The 17,279-nt window shown below is 39.9% G+C and overlaps 1 protein-coding gene across 6 annotated transcripts in view; it reads right to left on the bottom strand.

Annotated features, from left to right (window-relative positions):
• Window positions 1-17,279, bottom strand: part of sfmbt2 (Scm like with four mbt domains 2) — a 66,900-nt gene that overhangs the window by 47,936 nt on the left and 1,685 nt on the right. For 2 of the 6 annotated variants that reach the window (XM_026146678.1, XM_026146680.1), the window contains exons 1-3: window positions 14,395-14,590; window positions 7,304-7,485; window positions 3,637-3,731 (exon numbers count right to left, since the gene is read on the bottom strand). In XM_026146678.1, the coding sequence (XP_026002463.1) occupies window positions 3,637-3,731; window positions 7,304-7,394 (186 nt within the window). In that variant the 5' untranslated portion in view covers window positions 7,395-7,485; window positions 14,395-14,590. Of the gene's footprint in view, window positions 1-3,636; window positions 3,732-7,303; window positions 7,486-14,394; window positions 14,591-14,692; window positions 14,826-17,279 lie in introns of those variants that run through there. The other 4 variants (XM_026146679.1, XM_026146683.1, XM_026146681.1 and 1 more) reach the window with 4 other exon arrangements.

The raw sequence follows: 17,279 nt of genomic DNA, 5'->3' as shown, positions 1-17,279 counted from the left end.
GTCAATGTCATGTCAATCACAAATGTAACAATCCAATCAGAGAACAGATGGGTTTGGCTGTCGAGGGGCGCTTTTTTTGAACTGCAGGTCCTTGAAGGGAATAAATGCCCTTTTACATGCCAACCCAGCGTTTTCCTTCATCACCATGAAGGAAAACAGTCTGTGGTCGTCCGAGTTTGGGGATTTTTGTGTCACAGGTCTACGTGTTTAATACAGGGAATTCCACAGCCTTTTCAACAGCGCTGCGGACTGCGGGGTAGGGGCGGGCAGTGTTTTGGAAATGACAGTCTTCATTACAAAGCTTTCTTTGTTATGAATTAGCATAGATGTTTTTATTGAACATTTGAAGAACTAGCAAAAAAAACCCAGAAACTCTTGTAGAGGACATAAAGTCAGAGATAGAAAAGACAAGGAGCAGGTGCATCTAGTACAGGTAGAGCTGCTGCAAAAACCCACAGAGCCCAGCAGCCAGCGCAACAAATTCTGGATCCTTTGCTTTTAGTTAGCAGTTAGCATTAGCAGCACATCCTGCGTCCGATGTGAAAGGACTTTTATGCTGCGCACTGTGACTCACAGCCATGGTCCTGGGTCAGCCCTGACTTTGTGTTAAACTAATCCTAAAGTAATAATGGTATTTCTAACCACTCATATACCACAACTTTACCTTTTCAACAGCTACTGAAAATTAGGGGACCTAGCTGCTACCCTTCAAGGACCTGCAGTTCAAAAAAGTGCCCCTCCGACAGCCAAACCCATCTGTTCTCTGATTGGATTGTTATATTTGTGATTGACATGACATTGACCAATCAGATGAAAGGAAGAAAAATAGGGTCAAAATTCGTACTTGTAACTTGCAGGGTTTTTTTTTCTAAGTCCACACACAAATCTTTTTTTACACATACAAATCTTTTTTACGCACACACAAATTTTTTTTACACATATAAATCCTGATTTACAAGTACAAAACCGATTTACAAGTACAAAATATTTATGACCACATTTTGAGCCCATACACTAACTTACAACTGAGATAAAGTACTGTGGAAAAATCCTGAGCCACCCCCACCTTTATATTTTGCTTTCAAGCAGCCAGACTTTTATTTGGACCTTTGCTACTTTTTCACAGATATTCAGTACAGTCCTTGTACCTGACCACTTTTGGAGAAATGCGTTTTTTGTTTGTTAAATCGCTGAGCACAGACCTGTGAATTATTGAAGCATAAAAAGCAACACCTAACTCTAAGAATGAACCAGTGGACCCATCTACACACAGGAAACTTATTTTAAATGATATCTTAAGGCACTTTGTTACTATAGCCTGTCACAAAAACACAAATTGTTTCAGTTTCTTTAACTAAATCCCAAAAAGCCAAATATGATACAGTCTGACAAGAATAAAATAGTAATTATCCACCACCAAGGTGCATCCTAAAGAGGAATACATTAAAAACCTGGCATATATTCCGTATGGTGTGTCCCTAAAACAAATTTGAGGAAACCGGACAAGTGGTGAACTAGTTGGTGACCCCTGAGCAACTTCCTTTGGGGTGGCTCACAGAATTAAATACTAAAATGCCATAAAAGACACCAAGCCAAACGGTTTAAATGTAAATTAAATAACATTAAACACAGTTTTCGGTTTCAGCGGCTTGAACATTCAGCTGGCCCACAAAGACAAACCACTTCCCTACTAGTCTTTCTTCTGTGGTTTCTGTGAGCAGACAGAAACAATTTCCACCTTCTAATAAACATATTTAAGCTACTTCAGCTGGAAGGAGAGCTGTGAGATGGACACTAAACATCAGCGACAGCAGGTGAATTCGACATGTTAAGCAGGCAACATAGTCGGTGATGGTCGACTCAAGGCCCGGTTTACCCCTCAGCTGGCCCTGACCAGGACAGCCCAAACCAACTTCAGCCTAGCAAATCAGAGCAAAGCAGAGCACAGTTGGCCTATAGACTCACTACCAAGAAAAGTACCTTTCTCTTTCACCTCTTAGCTCTCCAAAAATCTGTGGTCTGAGTAGCATCAGTAGTGATTATATAGATTTCACTTTTAAACAAGCTCTAGGCTGTGGTACATTGTTTTGATATCTGATAATGCAGCTTTCTAGAGAACTAAAACTGTAACCCAGTTCTAGTTCACACAAAGATAATGATCTGGGCATAGTGCAGCGCAGTCATATCTAGCATGCTCAGTATTTTGCCACTTTGCCACACAGGCTCTGGTGCGAGTTTTGCACAAAAAGTGCTGATTTTTAACATGCAGATGTTTTAGTGCCTACTCGAAACTGTTTTATTGTCTTCTGGCTAGCTGAGTAACTTGCTGCACCAACTGAGAGTTTACCCCATAAAATATAACACAGTGAAACCTGAGTCACTGAGCTTGAGCTTTATACTTTCAAGTTTCATGTTCTGATATTACTTTAACAACAGAATAACCTTGTTAATGTCACGCTGAAGATTTCACACAGACTGCACATGTCTATCTGAGTGTTTTGCTGCAAGTAGGAACGACTGGTCTGCCATACGTCATGCATCTCAAAAAGATGACATGTCTGGACACCACACAAAGCACAGGATTTGTGAGCAAACTCCATGCAAATACATAATCAATATACATATAAATTCCATGTTTGGAAATACTCTTTTATTTATTTATTCATTTATAAGTGCTACATGGCTCTGAAAGCTTATCCAAAAGTAGAGCATAAACAAGGTCGATAGTAAAAAAAAGGTGCTCTGTTTAGGATAAAATCATGTAATAAATTTATTCTTGCAGCAGTTCAGCAAGCATAATAGACCAAATTGACTCCAAGTCTTCATCAGGATCTGACAAATACAAATTTGTAAATTCCACAAAAAGGCCGAAAGCAACAATGAATTAAATCCTACTAAGACGCTATTGTGTGTGGCTCTGAAGTCTCATACTGTATATCCTAATCCTGCGATACAGAGCTCCACTTTTGTCCAAAAACTATCACAAAAACACAACAAAAAGCAACACTGTTGCACTGGTGGCACTGACTGGTATTCATTATGACAAACACAAACAGTGCTGTTTGTTTTGACTAAAAATCATGCTGTCTTGATTTGCCCAACAGAAAACAGTCCTCAAAAAATTCACTCGGCCAGAAATGTGGTAGTCCAAGACTATCAAGAAAGACATATGAACACATTGTTGAAAGGAGAAAAATGCTACACTGGTGATACTTAGATAATGTCCTAATATCATTATAATGACTGCTTTCATTTGCCACACCTACTTCAGGGCAAGAAAACAGGAAAGACTGGGTATGATGATAACATTCAAATATAGTCTCAGGAAAAGTGAATGAACAGCTGGTCCTTATTATGTTATTTATTTGCATCTATTGTCATGTTTTCTTTGGTACCTAATTAGGTACCTAAAATGGTATTTTAAAAAAAAGAAAAAGAAATGCCAAAGGTCGCCCAACAACGCGTGCGTCACAAGGAAACAAAGACACTGAATCCTCTGTTGAGGCTTGAACACAGCACTGCCCTGTTTTGGTTCTCTCCCATGTGTTGTTAAAGGATCTCTGCATATGGCACTTATCTATGAGGCTGTATTTAAAGGATTAACATGTCAGGTGAAGTTTGTAGACAGTCACTCACATGCTTGAAGTTGGTGTGAGGGGCAGCGTCGGCCCCATTCTCCTCCAGGTACTCCTCCCAGTTAAACTCCACCTCTTCCTCCATCGAATCTGCATCTAAATGAACAAAAGTCAACTGTACATTAACCAACAATAAGACAGATACTTAAAACAACAATTTAGCTCCCAGCTGATTTTTGTTTTTACTGTTACTTATTGCCTCATTCGTGCCCAGGAAACAAGGAAATATACCTAATAAGAACGGAGGCTTTCAGCTCTTCATCACACTCCCTTTGAATATTTAGACAGTTTAAAATTGTTGTTACACAACAAGAACATCAGGCACTGCCACTGGAAAATGTCATCTTATTTATTAACAGGCCTAAGCAGCTGTTGGCCCATATCTCAGTGCATCCCTAATGCAGGTAGCAATTAAACACAGAGCTGTAATTTCTTGTAAATGTAGCTAATTTTGCCTAAGCACAAAATCCACAGTAAACTATCTGGAGGCAGTTTGCGTGCACAGCGTGCTGCAGGTTGTCTTACATAATGTCATTAATGTTTCTCCTGAAGGTGATTGAAGCTGATGCAGTCGAGGCATGCGTCAGGGTTTTTTTCCCCATCAGTATGTTTCTGTGTGAGTGAAGTATGTGAAGGCTGTGTGTGTGTGTCTGTGTGTGTGTTTCAGTGTGTGCCGAATCTCTGGAGACTCCTCAGAGTGAAAACTGAGGGACTGAACCTGTTCTGTGTAATGAGAGGAGATGGTAGCGAGCTGCTATTTTGATGGAGTTTGTTTCTAATAGACTGAAGTGTCTGCTCTCATTTTTCCCATGAATGGACATACGTGGCTTCCTCCCCTTAGTGGTCATTTTTCACTTTGTATATTATTAAATTAGTACATGTTTTTTCTTGTTTCTGATCATCAGCCAAAATTCAGACAATTTCATATTACATAGAGACTGCCTGACAATGCAGAATAAACTGCTTGGAACATGTTGCCATGGAGCTCCCTCCACATATGTTCTAGATTCACACTGCATAGTAAATTCATTCTGTACATATGAGATCTGTCATAATCCACCGCAGTGGTTTCCAAGCTGTGTCCTGTGGCCCAACAGAGCACCTCGAGGTTAGTCCAGGTGTACCTTGGGTATTTGTGTCAACTTAACATTATTAGTGCAAATTTAAATTCATGATATCAGTTTAAAGAGTCTGACAGTAAGATGGGTGAGGTAAGAGAGATAACTTTCCTGTGTGCAACACACAACTGCTAACTGAAATGGTTATGCTATTAAAAGTGCCTGCATCTGAAAATACAATCAAAAGAGGAACTGACAACACTTCAGATGACAAACAGGCTATTTTCTGCAGATATGAACACATGTGCGCCTTGTACTGTGTTTTTTGGGACACCTTACACAAGAAACACAAAAATAAGCAATTTAACACCAACATTAAGTTACACGATATGTCAGTGCATGTCGCCTCAGCTTCTCTTACAGGGAGTGCAGAATTATTAGGCAAATGAGTATTTTGTCCACATCATCCTCTTCATGCATGTTGTCTTACTCCAAGCTGTATAGGCTCGAAAGCCTACTACCAATTAAGCATATTAGGTGATGTGCATCTCTGTAATGAGAAGGGGTGTGGTCTAATGACATCAACACCCTATACCAGGTGTGCATAATTATTAGGCAACTTCCTTTCCTTTGGCAAAATGGGTCAAAAGAAGGACTTGACAGGCTCAGAAAAGTCAAAAATAGTGAGATATCTTGCAGAGGGATGCAGCAGTCTCAAAATTGCAAAGCTTCTGAAGCGTGATCATCGAACAATCAAGCGTTTCATTCAAAATAGTCAACAGGGTCGCAAGAAGCGTGTGGAAAAACCAAGGCGCAAAATAACTGCCCATGAACTGAGAAAAGTCAAGCGTGCAGCTGCCACGATGCCACTTGCCACCAGTTTGGCCATATTTCAGAGCTGCAACATCACTGGAGTGCCCAAAAGCACAAGGTGTGCAATACTCAGAGACATGGCCAAGGTAAGAAAGGCTGAAAGACGACCACCACTGAACAAGACACACAAGCTGAAACGTCAAGACTGGGCCAAGAAATATCTCAAGACTGGTTTTTCTAAGGTTTATGGACTGATGAAATGAGAGTGAGTCTTGATGGGCCAGATGGATGGGCCCGTGGCTGGATTGGTAAAGGGCAGAGAGCTCCAGTCCGACTCAGACGCCAGCAAGGTGGAGGTGGAGTACTGGTTTGGGCTGGTATCATCAAAGATGAGCTTGTGGGGCCTTTTCGGGTTGAGGATGGAGTCAAGCTCAACTCCCAGTCCTACTGCCAGTTTCTGGAAGACACCTTCTTCAAGCAGTGGTACAGGAAGAAGTCTGCATCCTTCAAGAAAAACATGATTTTCATGCAGGACAATGCTCCATCACACGCGTCCAAGTACTCCACAGCGTGGCTGGCAAGAAAGGGTATAAAAGCAGAAAAGCTAATGACATGGCCTCCTTGTTCACCTGATCTGAACCCCATTGAGAACCTGTGGTCCATCATCAAATGTGAGATTTACAAGGAGGGAAAACAGTACACCTCTCTGAACAGTGTCTGGGAGGCTGTGGTTGCTGCTGCACGCAATGTTGATGGTGAACAGATCAAAACACTGACAGAATCCATGGATGGCAGGCTTTTGAGTGTCCTTGCAAAGAAAGGTGGCTATATTGGTCGCTGATTTGTTTTGGTTTTGTTTTTGAATGTCAGAAATGTATATTTGTGAATGTGGAGATGTTATATTGGTTTCACTGGTAAAAATAAATAATTGAAATGGGTATATATTTGTTTTTTGTTAAGTTGCCTAATAATTATGCACAGTAATAGTCACCTGCACACACAGATATCCCCCTAAAATAGCTAAAACTAAAAACAAACTAAGAACTACTTCCAAAAACATTCAGCTTTGATATTAATGAGTTTTTTGGGTTCATTGAGAACATGGTTGTTGTTCAATAACAAAATTATTCCTCAAAAATACAACTTGCCTAATAATTTTGCACTCCCTGTAGTTAAATGATAAATCAAAGTCATTTTACAACTTATACTCCACTGGTTCAGTTTCAGGTATAAGAAGTGTTAAAAATGTCCCATCATGAACAAAAACTTAAATTTGCACCTTCGCTCAGGATTGCAAACACATCAAACTGGCATTTAGCTCACATTTTATGTTTTCTTTAGAAAGAGAAAGTAGCACAACAACTGCAAGTCCAGAATGTGCCTCGGATACAGGCCAGTAACGTATCCTGACATGTTCATGTGCAATGACAAAACAGCCTGTAAAGTGGGCTTCCACGTAACGGTATGGGCATAGGTGTTACATAACAGCCATCTTTGAATACACAGGAAAAAATACATGCTTCTCGTGACTAAGCCATGAGGACAGGAGAATTCAGTTCAAGCAATAAACAGCCAGGGACATACCCTTACTGCTGACCTAAAGGAGAAATCTACAGAGAGAATTAGAGCATGTCTTTGTGACACAAGTGGCATTCTCTGTTTCCCATCTTGTTAGTGAGATTCCTCAGACGCATTTTCATCTGTGTCAACCGCACCAATCTGTTGATCTGATGAGGGCTGCAACATGAAACCACCCTGGCCACATTATGGTTAAAAAAAAGCAGTGCAGGGTCTTACCTGTGTTCACCTCTTCTTCTTTCCCATTGGTGGGATAGTGTGGCTTCACTGTAGTGAGGGCCAGTGGCTGCTCCTGAGTGTGAGACTGCATGCTGCCCGTTTGACTTCCTGTTGAGCATTAACCTTTAAACCTGAGATCTTTCAATTCTTCTTCACAGCATCTCTCGCCTTCCTTGACAGCCCTGCACCAGAAAAGATAAATTCAATCAAAGCTCTAATTTAATCAGATAATGTTCAATCTGCCCTCTGTCCAGAATAGTCCAAGATCCTTCCAGGAAACAGATGATTTTACTGCTCTTCGCTTACAATAACACGAACGAATCGACACAGTTCACAAAACCTTGAGGTTTGCACACATAAACAGCCAGTATTTGATGAGAATTTCCTTGGAAATTGTGCACACTGTATTTCCATTTTCTTGAGAATAAACAAAAGAAGAAGTGGGTGGTTACCACAACCAGCAACAGCCAGTTTGTCTTAATGTGCTAAAAAGAAAAGAATGCCACCTTCAGAAACTTAACACAAGTCAGCTGATATTTTCAAAACAGTAAAAAGCACACCAGTTTTCTGCATCATTAAAATCATCCTCTCCCTCCTCTGCCTGTGTGCTTTTCCAATATCTTGCATGCTGTGTTCATTTTCATACCACAGCAAAACTGCATCAGATAACCAGTCAGAGTCAAACAAAGTAGAAAAACTGGAATAACATGACTAAGCAAACAAGTCTGCAAATAAGTGTGACCAGAAAATATGCATCCAGGCACCTGAGGCAAGAGAATAATACAGAAGAGCAGAATCATGTCACTGTAACTAAATATGGAAGACTAAAGAGGAAATACTGTCTGACCGTAAATATGTATTTCTGGCACATACTGAAGGAAGCGTAACTGTGTAACGCTAACAACCATAAACACGTTTCTTTTGATCCTTTATATCATTAGCTAAGCTAATGTGTTAACTGAATATTGTTGGAAAGAACTGTAATAAAAAAATAATAAAAAAGAAAACAGGTAACCATGTCCTGATATTAAGTTTTAACCTTTTTCTTGTGGCTTTCTGTTATTATACAGAAATACCTGCAACTTACTCTACTTCTTTTGTCTTTTTGGTTTGTAATCCTGCTAATAACCTTCAACCTAATGCAAATCCTAACAGGTAAAACATGCTTCCAGGTGTTGATTAGCAAACCAGCTTCACCCTAACCCTTTGATCCAAAGGTTAGTTTCTTCCCCTCCTCACAAAACTACAAAACTCAACTGTAAATGTGACTGGGTTGTTTGTTTTTACCTTTCCCAACCCGTTTTATGTGGTATTGTTTTTCTTTTTAATTCTGTTTCTCTGTATTTAGCTAATCAGTTCAACTATTTCACCATTTGCACATTGACTGATTAACTGTTTAGGCCAGGCGTGTCAAACATAAGGCCCGGGGACCAGAATCACCCTGGTGAAGACTCCAAACCGGCCAACTGAATAGCTTTGGAAAATGTGAAGGACAACATAAATTTTTGACTTTTAATTGTATTTTCACAATATTTACAGCTTTTCCTATAGATAAAGACCTCTGTCATAAAATTCCCAATACAAAGTAATTAATTTATACATTTCTATAATTTTACACATTTGCTTCTTACAATTTAAGCACAAAGAGTCATACTGACAGATTTCTTTCATTTACTACAGCGGCCCTTTATCATGTGCAAAAACTGAGACAAACTCCTTAAATTGCACCTTTTATCTTATATTTAGATATCACATTGACTACATGTGTAGTTACATTTCTTTACACATAGACAGAAATGGAAGTTTTAATGTAACATAAGGCTGTATATGACCTGCAATGCAAAATGAGTTTGACGTCCTTGGTTTAGGTTATAATTATTACTAAATCATGCAAAAATATAGTGAACATTTTCACTGAGTCCTCCCTCAACTCCTTAAATGTCTCATTAGTCCACAACCCTCACAGCAGGTCCCTTCTCTGAGCAGTTCTCCCATGTCTGCAATGATCTTCACAGCATCAAAAACATGACAAGTTAATTTTCCCATTAATGTGGCTTTAACCAAGGAACCTGTACACATCCGGAGCTGCTGCACAGCTGCTGCCTACTGCCGATCATAACTAAGATAGGTGAACTGCAGAGACTTATTTCCTACAGGAATCAATAAAGGATGTCTTACCCTCTAATACAAAGCAGAGAAAACAAGCAAATCCTCCAACCTAAAAAATACAATTCACTGATGATCACTCCTTGCAGTGCATCATTAAAGCTGTATAAATACACTTAAAAATGCCAAGACAGCACGTAGAAACCATGAGACTTGTGCAGTAAAAGGAATTTTAAGCAATAAAGTAAATCCTAAAGGAATAAAAACCAAAAGTCTATCCAACGCTGGCATTATTCCATGAATAAAACAAAGAAAAACAATCAAAACAATCATCAGTTCATTATATTCACAACAACAGGCTATGCTTGTCACTTGCCTGGTGGTTGTTCTTGGTCATGCAGTCACATCACCAATGAATCACTCACCGACTTACACACATTTTCATCAACCTGGCAATTAGAGCTGAGGCATGTTGCTGTCACACAGCGATCCTCAATCAAGAAGAAAACAACTCCAAGCTCATGGGGTTGTTGCTCTCAACTATGAAAATCAATATCCAAAAGAGCAAAAAATACTCTGTGATTAAGTACCCAACCTGATGTGCACCCACATGGGAAAAAAGAAGAAGAAATAAAACAAAACTGTGATGCGCATCCAGCAATCCTCTGATGAAAACACACTGAAGTCCTGCTTCCAAAAAAGAGAACAAAAGAAAGAGCCTTAAAATCCACAGGAAAGGAAAACACTTCTCCTCGTCCTCGCATGCCTGTTGGAGCTGCGAGTGTATGTAGAACTGTGAGGCTGCAGCACAAAGGCTGTGACAGCCTCAACAACTAACTGTGTGTGTGTGTGTGTGCGCGCCATCCCCCACCACAGAACACACACCCCCTTGCGTCCCACAGTGGCTCCGGCGTGCATCCATTGCGTAAACAACACGCTGAGCTAATTTGGCTCACATGACGCTGCTGTTTGCTGCCCTTATCCCCCACTCTCTGCCTAAGTACACTACAATCTTCAGCACTGATACATCACTGTCGTCAGCAGCCTTCCACAGCACTCATTAAACTCATCAGAGTGCTCAAACACTGCTATCAAACAGTAGGAGGAGGATGAGCAGCTCGTTTCTTTTCCTTAAAATTCTCTTTAAAAACTTGCAGTTTCACATTCACTCTACATCTGCTTATTTCAACACCTCAGCAAAGCAATCTAGAGCCTGATTGACATCTTTTAACTACTTTTTATGGTTTGTTATTTTAAAAACAGAAACAACGATCCACAATTTGCAGCTTTTGTCGATTTTATATCATCGTACATTGGATAGCTCTAAGATTTTTGAGCTGATGTGAATTTTCAATGCATGACAATTGACTCCCAAAGTCATAACCTCCTGTTTGAACTTTAAAATATCAGATTTTTACCAGTTTTAGTTCTGCCTAATCCAGAATTTCAAACACACTTCTTCGCCTGTTCACCCATCATAAGAAACACATATGTGAAATGTTTTTTTTTCCTCTCCAGTCTTTACTTCCACCGAAAAATGAGAGGAAGAGAAGTTACAGCCATGAAACGATGAGTCAGTAACACTGGTGTTATTGAACTTGTTCTCAATACTCTCAGCTTCAACTCCATCTAATTTGTTTTAACAGAAATGAAGCACAACAAATCCTACATCCATCTGAGTCACTGTAGCACAAGGTTGCCTCAAACCTTTGAAAAATTGCACCATGTATGCACAGCCCTCAATAGGGCGAGGAACAATGCACCTTTCTGAGCTGTTTTGGTGCTACACTGTAGCCCGTTTTCTCTGAACTGAAAGAAAGAGAGTAAGCCCTGTGGTTAAAGTGACTTTGAGCTTTAATTTGAGGGCTTTAACAACCACACGAGATGAAAAGTGCAGCGACTGCAGCCCTATCATTGTCCACCTGCACTTCCCAGCAACTGGAGGCAGAATGTTTTGTTTTTTTGTTTTTTTTTTAAACGCACCAACCATTCCCCACACTAATTAGCTCAATACATGATGAGAACACCCTCGAAACATTTAAGCTGAAGGTTTTATTTCCAGTATGCTGGAAGTAAAAAAAAACAAACAAAAAAACCCACAAAAAAAACAGGAAATGTGTCATTGTTCAAATACTTTTGGCTAGCATTGCTCATTTCCCTAGAAGTCACTGCACATATTTATTATACTTGTAAACTCCTTGAATAGTCTCTGGAATAAAAGGTCACATATGCTCATTTTATCAAATTAATGAAGTACTTTGGGGTCTTGAGGAAAGAAAGCTCACATCTATGTGCCTAAAGGTGCTTTACAATGAGTTTTCACAAGACACAGGCTTTAAAATTAATTTCTATGCGTGTAAAGTTTGGAAACAGGAGAACTAAACTCCCCCTATCCTCCTACATAAAATTAAATATTGCAATGAACCACTGGAAGTCGGCTTAAACAACAATGTTTTCTACACTGACTACTCCATACCAGCGCAAGCTGAGCTTTTCCTTAAATTGATCCCTCACTGGATAAACAAGTTTTCCAAACCCTGAGGGACGTTTGTTTGTTCTGACTCAGTGTTAACAGTTCCCCTCAATGTTCATCCAAAAAACAAGCCAAATTTTTGAAGGAGTTTTTTTCTGGGAGTTTCGCGTTTGTACTTGATGAAGCCTGCTGACCTGCAGCCTCCTGGAGGAAACAGCCCAGATTGGTCACCAGGGGATTAAACTGCTCTGAGAGTGTTTAATCTCAGACGCAGGACATTTGTGCCCCAATTGTCTTGGATTGAGAAGAGTTTTTTTTTTAAATTGATTAGCCCCTGATGGGGCGCTCGGGCATCCACGTGCTGTCTTCTTGCCTTTCTCTAAACCCATCCATGCCAAAGATTTAATAGGGGATTTAGGAGATTAACTACCACTGCATGGGCTTGGGTTTTATTGCATTACTCCGTATTAGGTTCTCTTCTTTTAGAGCTATCCAAGAGTTGTTTCCTCTTGGCAACAGGATGTTATCATATAACAATTTGTCCTCTGTTTCTAACTCTTAATTCCTGCTGTTTTTAACATAGATGTGCACACAACGCACCCAATGTGCTTTATTCCCCAATTAGAACTGCCTGTGATCCCTCAATGAAAACATAAGCATGAAATGACGTCGGGCAAACAAGCATCTGCCCCTCAGGACCACAAATAAATAAATAAATAAAAGAGAGAGGAAACAAGGGGTGAAACTCCCACATCCCAGAGCATTCTTACAACTTCCACAAAACACACTTGCATAACATGGACAGCCTGCAAATCCAAGGCTTTTGGAAAGCAGGAGGAGAAGCTGATATTTGCCTACCTCCTCCCCTTATTCAAATAAGGGGGGAGAGTAAGTGTGATGCCAGCAGAAAGAAAGAAAGAAAGAAAGAAAGAAAGAAAGAAAGAAAGAAAGAAAGAAAGAAAGAAAGAAAGAAAGAAAGAAAGAAAGAAAGAAAGAAAGAAAGAAAGAAAGAAAGAAAGAAAGAAAGAAAGAAAGAAAGAAAGAAAGAAAGAAAGAAAGAACTGGACTCTTTCTATCTTTGCTTCTCTTATCTGTGCAGAATATGTGATTGCCTCTTTTCCTGAAACGCTCACCAGTGGATTAGCATACAATGCCTGATCAAAAAAAACAGCCGCGTGATAAATGGCTGTTGGATGACACTTTTAAAATAAATGAATAAATAAAAAGCCAAACCACCAAAAATGATAATCAGCTGGTCTCGTATTGGTCTTTCCCGTGGAGAAAATGGATTATGTATGTTTAACATTATGACCATCTTCGCATTTTCTCCTTTAAAAGTGCTCATTTTAGGCGTTTTCCCTTTATCCGCACGCCTGCGCTCACGCATTCCCACTCGCAGCGTCGTGGAAAAAATCTTTGGAGCCACAAGAAGTCTAAAAGCATGATTTATTCATGCCGAACCTCTATCTGGGGCTCCGTTACGCAGTCTTTATTGTTTCTGCTCATTATGGTGACGAATTTAATCAGGAGGTGGAATCCTCTGGAATATTGTAAAGCCACTAAAAAAGAAAGAAATTGATTTTTGCGAAGCACCTCGCAAAGAAAAAGAGAAATAATTAAATAAATACGCATGTGGTTTTACCCAATTATCTGCTTAATCACTCAGAAAAAAAAAAAAAAGAAATCCCCGCAGAGAAAACAACACAGCGAAAGAATTTTTTCTCGCCCGACTGTGCCAACGTCAACATATTAATCTAAGATTGCAGGGGGGATCAAAATCACCCTGTTGGTTTTATAAGGAAAACAGTATTAATCTGACACACGGCGATCTAGAAGCATCGAATGAGCCACAGCATTTTTGATAAAAGTGAAAGAGAAAACGTTAAGTGCACATAAGGAAGATGAGGCTGTGAGGGGTGTAGCCGACCAGCAGGCTGGCTGGCACTCCGGTCATGTACTTTGCACACTCAAAACTGCAGCGGAAAAAAACTCCCACGGAGTTGCCAAATGCACACTTTGAATTTAATTGATTAAACCTCGTCCATGTCCACCAAAAGAAACCGAACCGGACGCTTTATCTGCCGTCGTTTTATTTTTTCCTCGTTCAAAGATTTTAAGGCGCAGTTTTCCCCCTACGATCACCATAACCCGCCATGTTGAAAGTGGTTTGACATTTTGGCAGTGTCCGGTATTTTCCGAAGGCTTTTACGCATCTAAAGATGACGGGAAAAAATCCCACATGACTCATCTATATGAGAATGACGGCAATAAGTCATTTCTGGCGTTAATCTTTAAAATCAACTTCGTGCTCACGCCAAACAAAATTGCGTCGCGGCCATATAAAACACAGCATTAAAGAAACACATCAAATAACACACGAGCCGCCACTCACTCCTATTTTCCCCACGAATTGTTATAAATTGTATTGTTTTCAAAGCAGTAAATGGCAGAACACATGCTAACAGGCAAAATAAATAAATAAAAAAAATAACAAGGCAATAAACGATATTACCGAGAGTGCCACGAGACAACGTCCTCTCCGCCGGTGAAAGCTGTTAATTACAGCGCGTGCGAGACACTTTGAGCAACTTGGGCTCGTGAACGAAAGCTCGCGACTATATTATCTCGTTTCTACAGAAACCGTCTCAGGAGCACTTCGCTGTTTCAAAGCGGAGGAGGAGGAAAAAAATAACTCTGCCTGTGTTTATTTCGCCGATAAAACCTCCTCCCCCCCGTCCCCCCTCAAACCCCGTCCCCCCATAAACCCCCCCCCCCCTGCTCAGGACCGCCGGAGCCGTCACCTGTCTTACCTGTCCAAGTTTTTTTTTGTTGCCTCTCCTTCTCGTGACCCCCCTCTGCCTTTTCTCTCTCTCTCTCTCTCTCTCGTTCCCGCGAGCTACGCAAGCGACGTCTTTCAGCTGCTGCTGCCCCCCCTCCTGTTCCAATATGGCATCCCCCATCTGCGCATGTCCAAAAAACATCTACAAATACTTTCAAGCCAACTCTTTCATTGACCTTTCAGCACAGTAGCAAAAACATATTTCTACAGGCTTTTGTAAATATGGAGCCGAGGTTAAGTGAGACACCCACAGCCCTCAAAACTGAAAGCTGTATTCTGCTCAGCCGAGCAGATACAATGAAGACAACATCTAATGCCTAATTTATACCTGGTGTATGAAATAAAATGAAACTATTTTTGTGTGTGTGTAAAAACAGCCATTTCACCCACCCCCAGGACACATTTTTCTTTAACTGTATAGTTACAGTTTTATTATTAACAGGAAGATAAACTATGACCCCGTATAATCACACGTAAACAACAATAAACGTGGTGATCCTTTTAAGGACGTATATGTAAGAATAGTTAACTGTAACAGCAGCAGCAGTAGAGTATGTCTCATCATAAGCAGCTGCATATGTGCGTGAATAAAAAAGTGAAGTCAATAATTTATGGCTTCTTGGCACCATTTAGTCGTTGTTAGCTACTTTTCTCATTTTCTCAGTTCAGACTTTTTTCTTCTTCTTCTTTGTTTTGGGAATGTCTACCGTAAGCAGAACCCTTGATATATATATATATATATATATATATATATATATATATATATATATATAAATCTTATCAAAGTCAACACTATCCTCTAGCGGTAGGAGTGTATTGCATCAGTTAACGAGGCGAGGCGCTCATGCGTAGACCTCAAAGGTTGGCATGTATTTTCAGAAAGATCTAGAAAGAGTCAGATATTAACAAACTGTGATGGTAAGTTAATCCCAGTGGAAGGCAGCGCATAGTGAAAGTTTTATGGGGTGGAAATAAACTGAACTTTCAGCCTGGCTTTTTGCCCGGAAAGTGAGAGCTACGCAGCTCTATACCGCCCCATATGACGTTTTTTTTCGTCTTCTTCTTCTGTTTTTTTAAGGTGGGCAATTTCTAAAAGAAGTTTCAGTGAAATTAAAGCAGGTTCCTCTTTGAACCTGAAACTTCACTCCTGACCTTGTGCCCGAGTTCTGACTCTTTGATGATATTTTGGGGACTTACTCCAATCACACGATGAATAATAGGGTGACTGTGTGTCCCACTTTTTTCTTTTTTTTATCATTTGTCCTCCCCCCGATCTCACGAGACATGTCCCACGGTTTTATTAACTGGCATTTACGCATGTCAGCCACAAAAACATGTCCATGGATCCGTGGATGCAAAAAGTGATCGATCGTATTTAAAGTGTTGTAAATGGTTTGTTGGCCTTCAGTGTTTCAAACACATCTCAAACATGTCCTTCATTAATGATATCGAGTCACCTTGTCACAAGGTAGAAGATGCAATCGGTTTTTGACAAAGTCACTTGTATGTCTTTTATTTATAGGAGTAAAACGTCTCACAAATATTAAAATGTCTTTTCCAAGAGGAGATCTTTTCAGAAGGGCAGCAGAAATTGCCACAAATATAACAAAGCAGTTCTATAAAGATATTTTACATGTGATCAAAGAAACTGGACTGATTGTAACAGGACACAGAGTGGGAACAATAATGCATGCTATACTGGTCATTTCTTTAATTTTCTATGTAACCATTTCTCTCGCACATCCTGTCCACTACAGCCTATTTACCAGTGTAAGCAAAGATATTACGCATAAAAAACACAGAAACGTAAGCAATCACCTTTTTACTCAGATGGCAGCTACATAAAAACAAACGAGCTTCCGCTATGTTTAGAAAATTGCTTTTAAATTGAATAAAGTCAATTTTTACTTTGATATGATCGATGCCAAATCTTTACCGGCATATTGCGCGCTCGCGTGTGTGTGTTTAAGCTATCGCTCAGCTTTAGTAACGCGCAGTGCCTGACCAAACCAAACTCTTTGCTCAACATTTATTGTCTCTCGTTGAACTGATCATACTCATAAAAAGAAAATGCAATAAAGTTTTTCCATGAGCAAATGTCAAGTGCTCATGGACCTACTAGGTCAGCGCGACAGCAAATATAAATAGGTAATGTATTCATTCTTAGAATGAATAAATAAAAAGCTGTAAGTCGGTGACATGTTTGCCTTGATTGGCCTGACTAAACATGGAAACTATTTGAAGGATGAAAGAATCTAACATTTCTCAACGGAGATTAACAGAGTTAATAAAAACACCGAGACTGTTGACAAAGTATAGCTATCTTAAAAAGGGAAGTGCATGACTTCTGGAAAAGTTCATGTGTGCAATCATGTCTGCACAAATTGCAAGTATAACCTGTGTTTACACAGTTGTGTAGATGTCGTTTGATATGCACAAGAGAAACCAAAACCTTCTGTGCTCCCGGAAAAGCTGAAAATATGTATCACGACAGTTAAAACCTGTTAATCAGGGTATTTATGATCAAACCGATATGGGGCAAGGAATGGAAAGTTTGA

The sequence above is a fragment of the Astatotilapia calliptera genome, chromosome 17, assembly GCF_900246225.1.
Source record: "Astatotilapia calliptera chromosome 17, fAstCal1.2, whole genome shotgun sequence".
In the NCBI taxonomy this organism is placed as follows: Eukaryota; Metazoa; Chordata; class Actinopteri; order Cichliformes; family Cichlidae; genus Astatotilapia; species Astatotilapia calliptera.
This window is presented reverse-complemented; position numbering and strand designations above follow the sequence as displayed.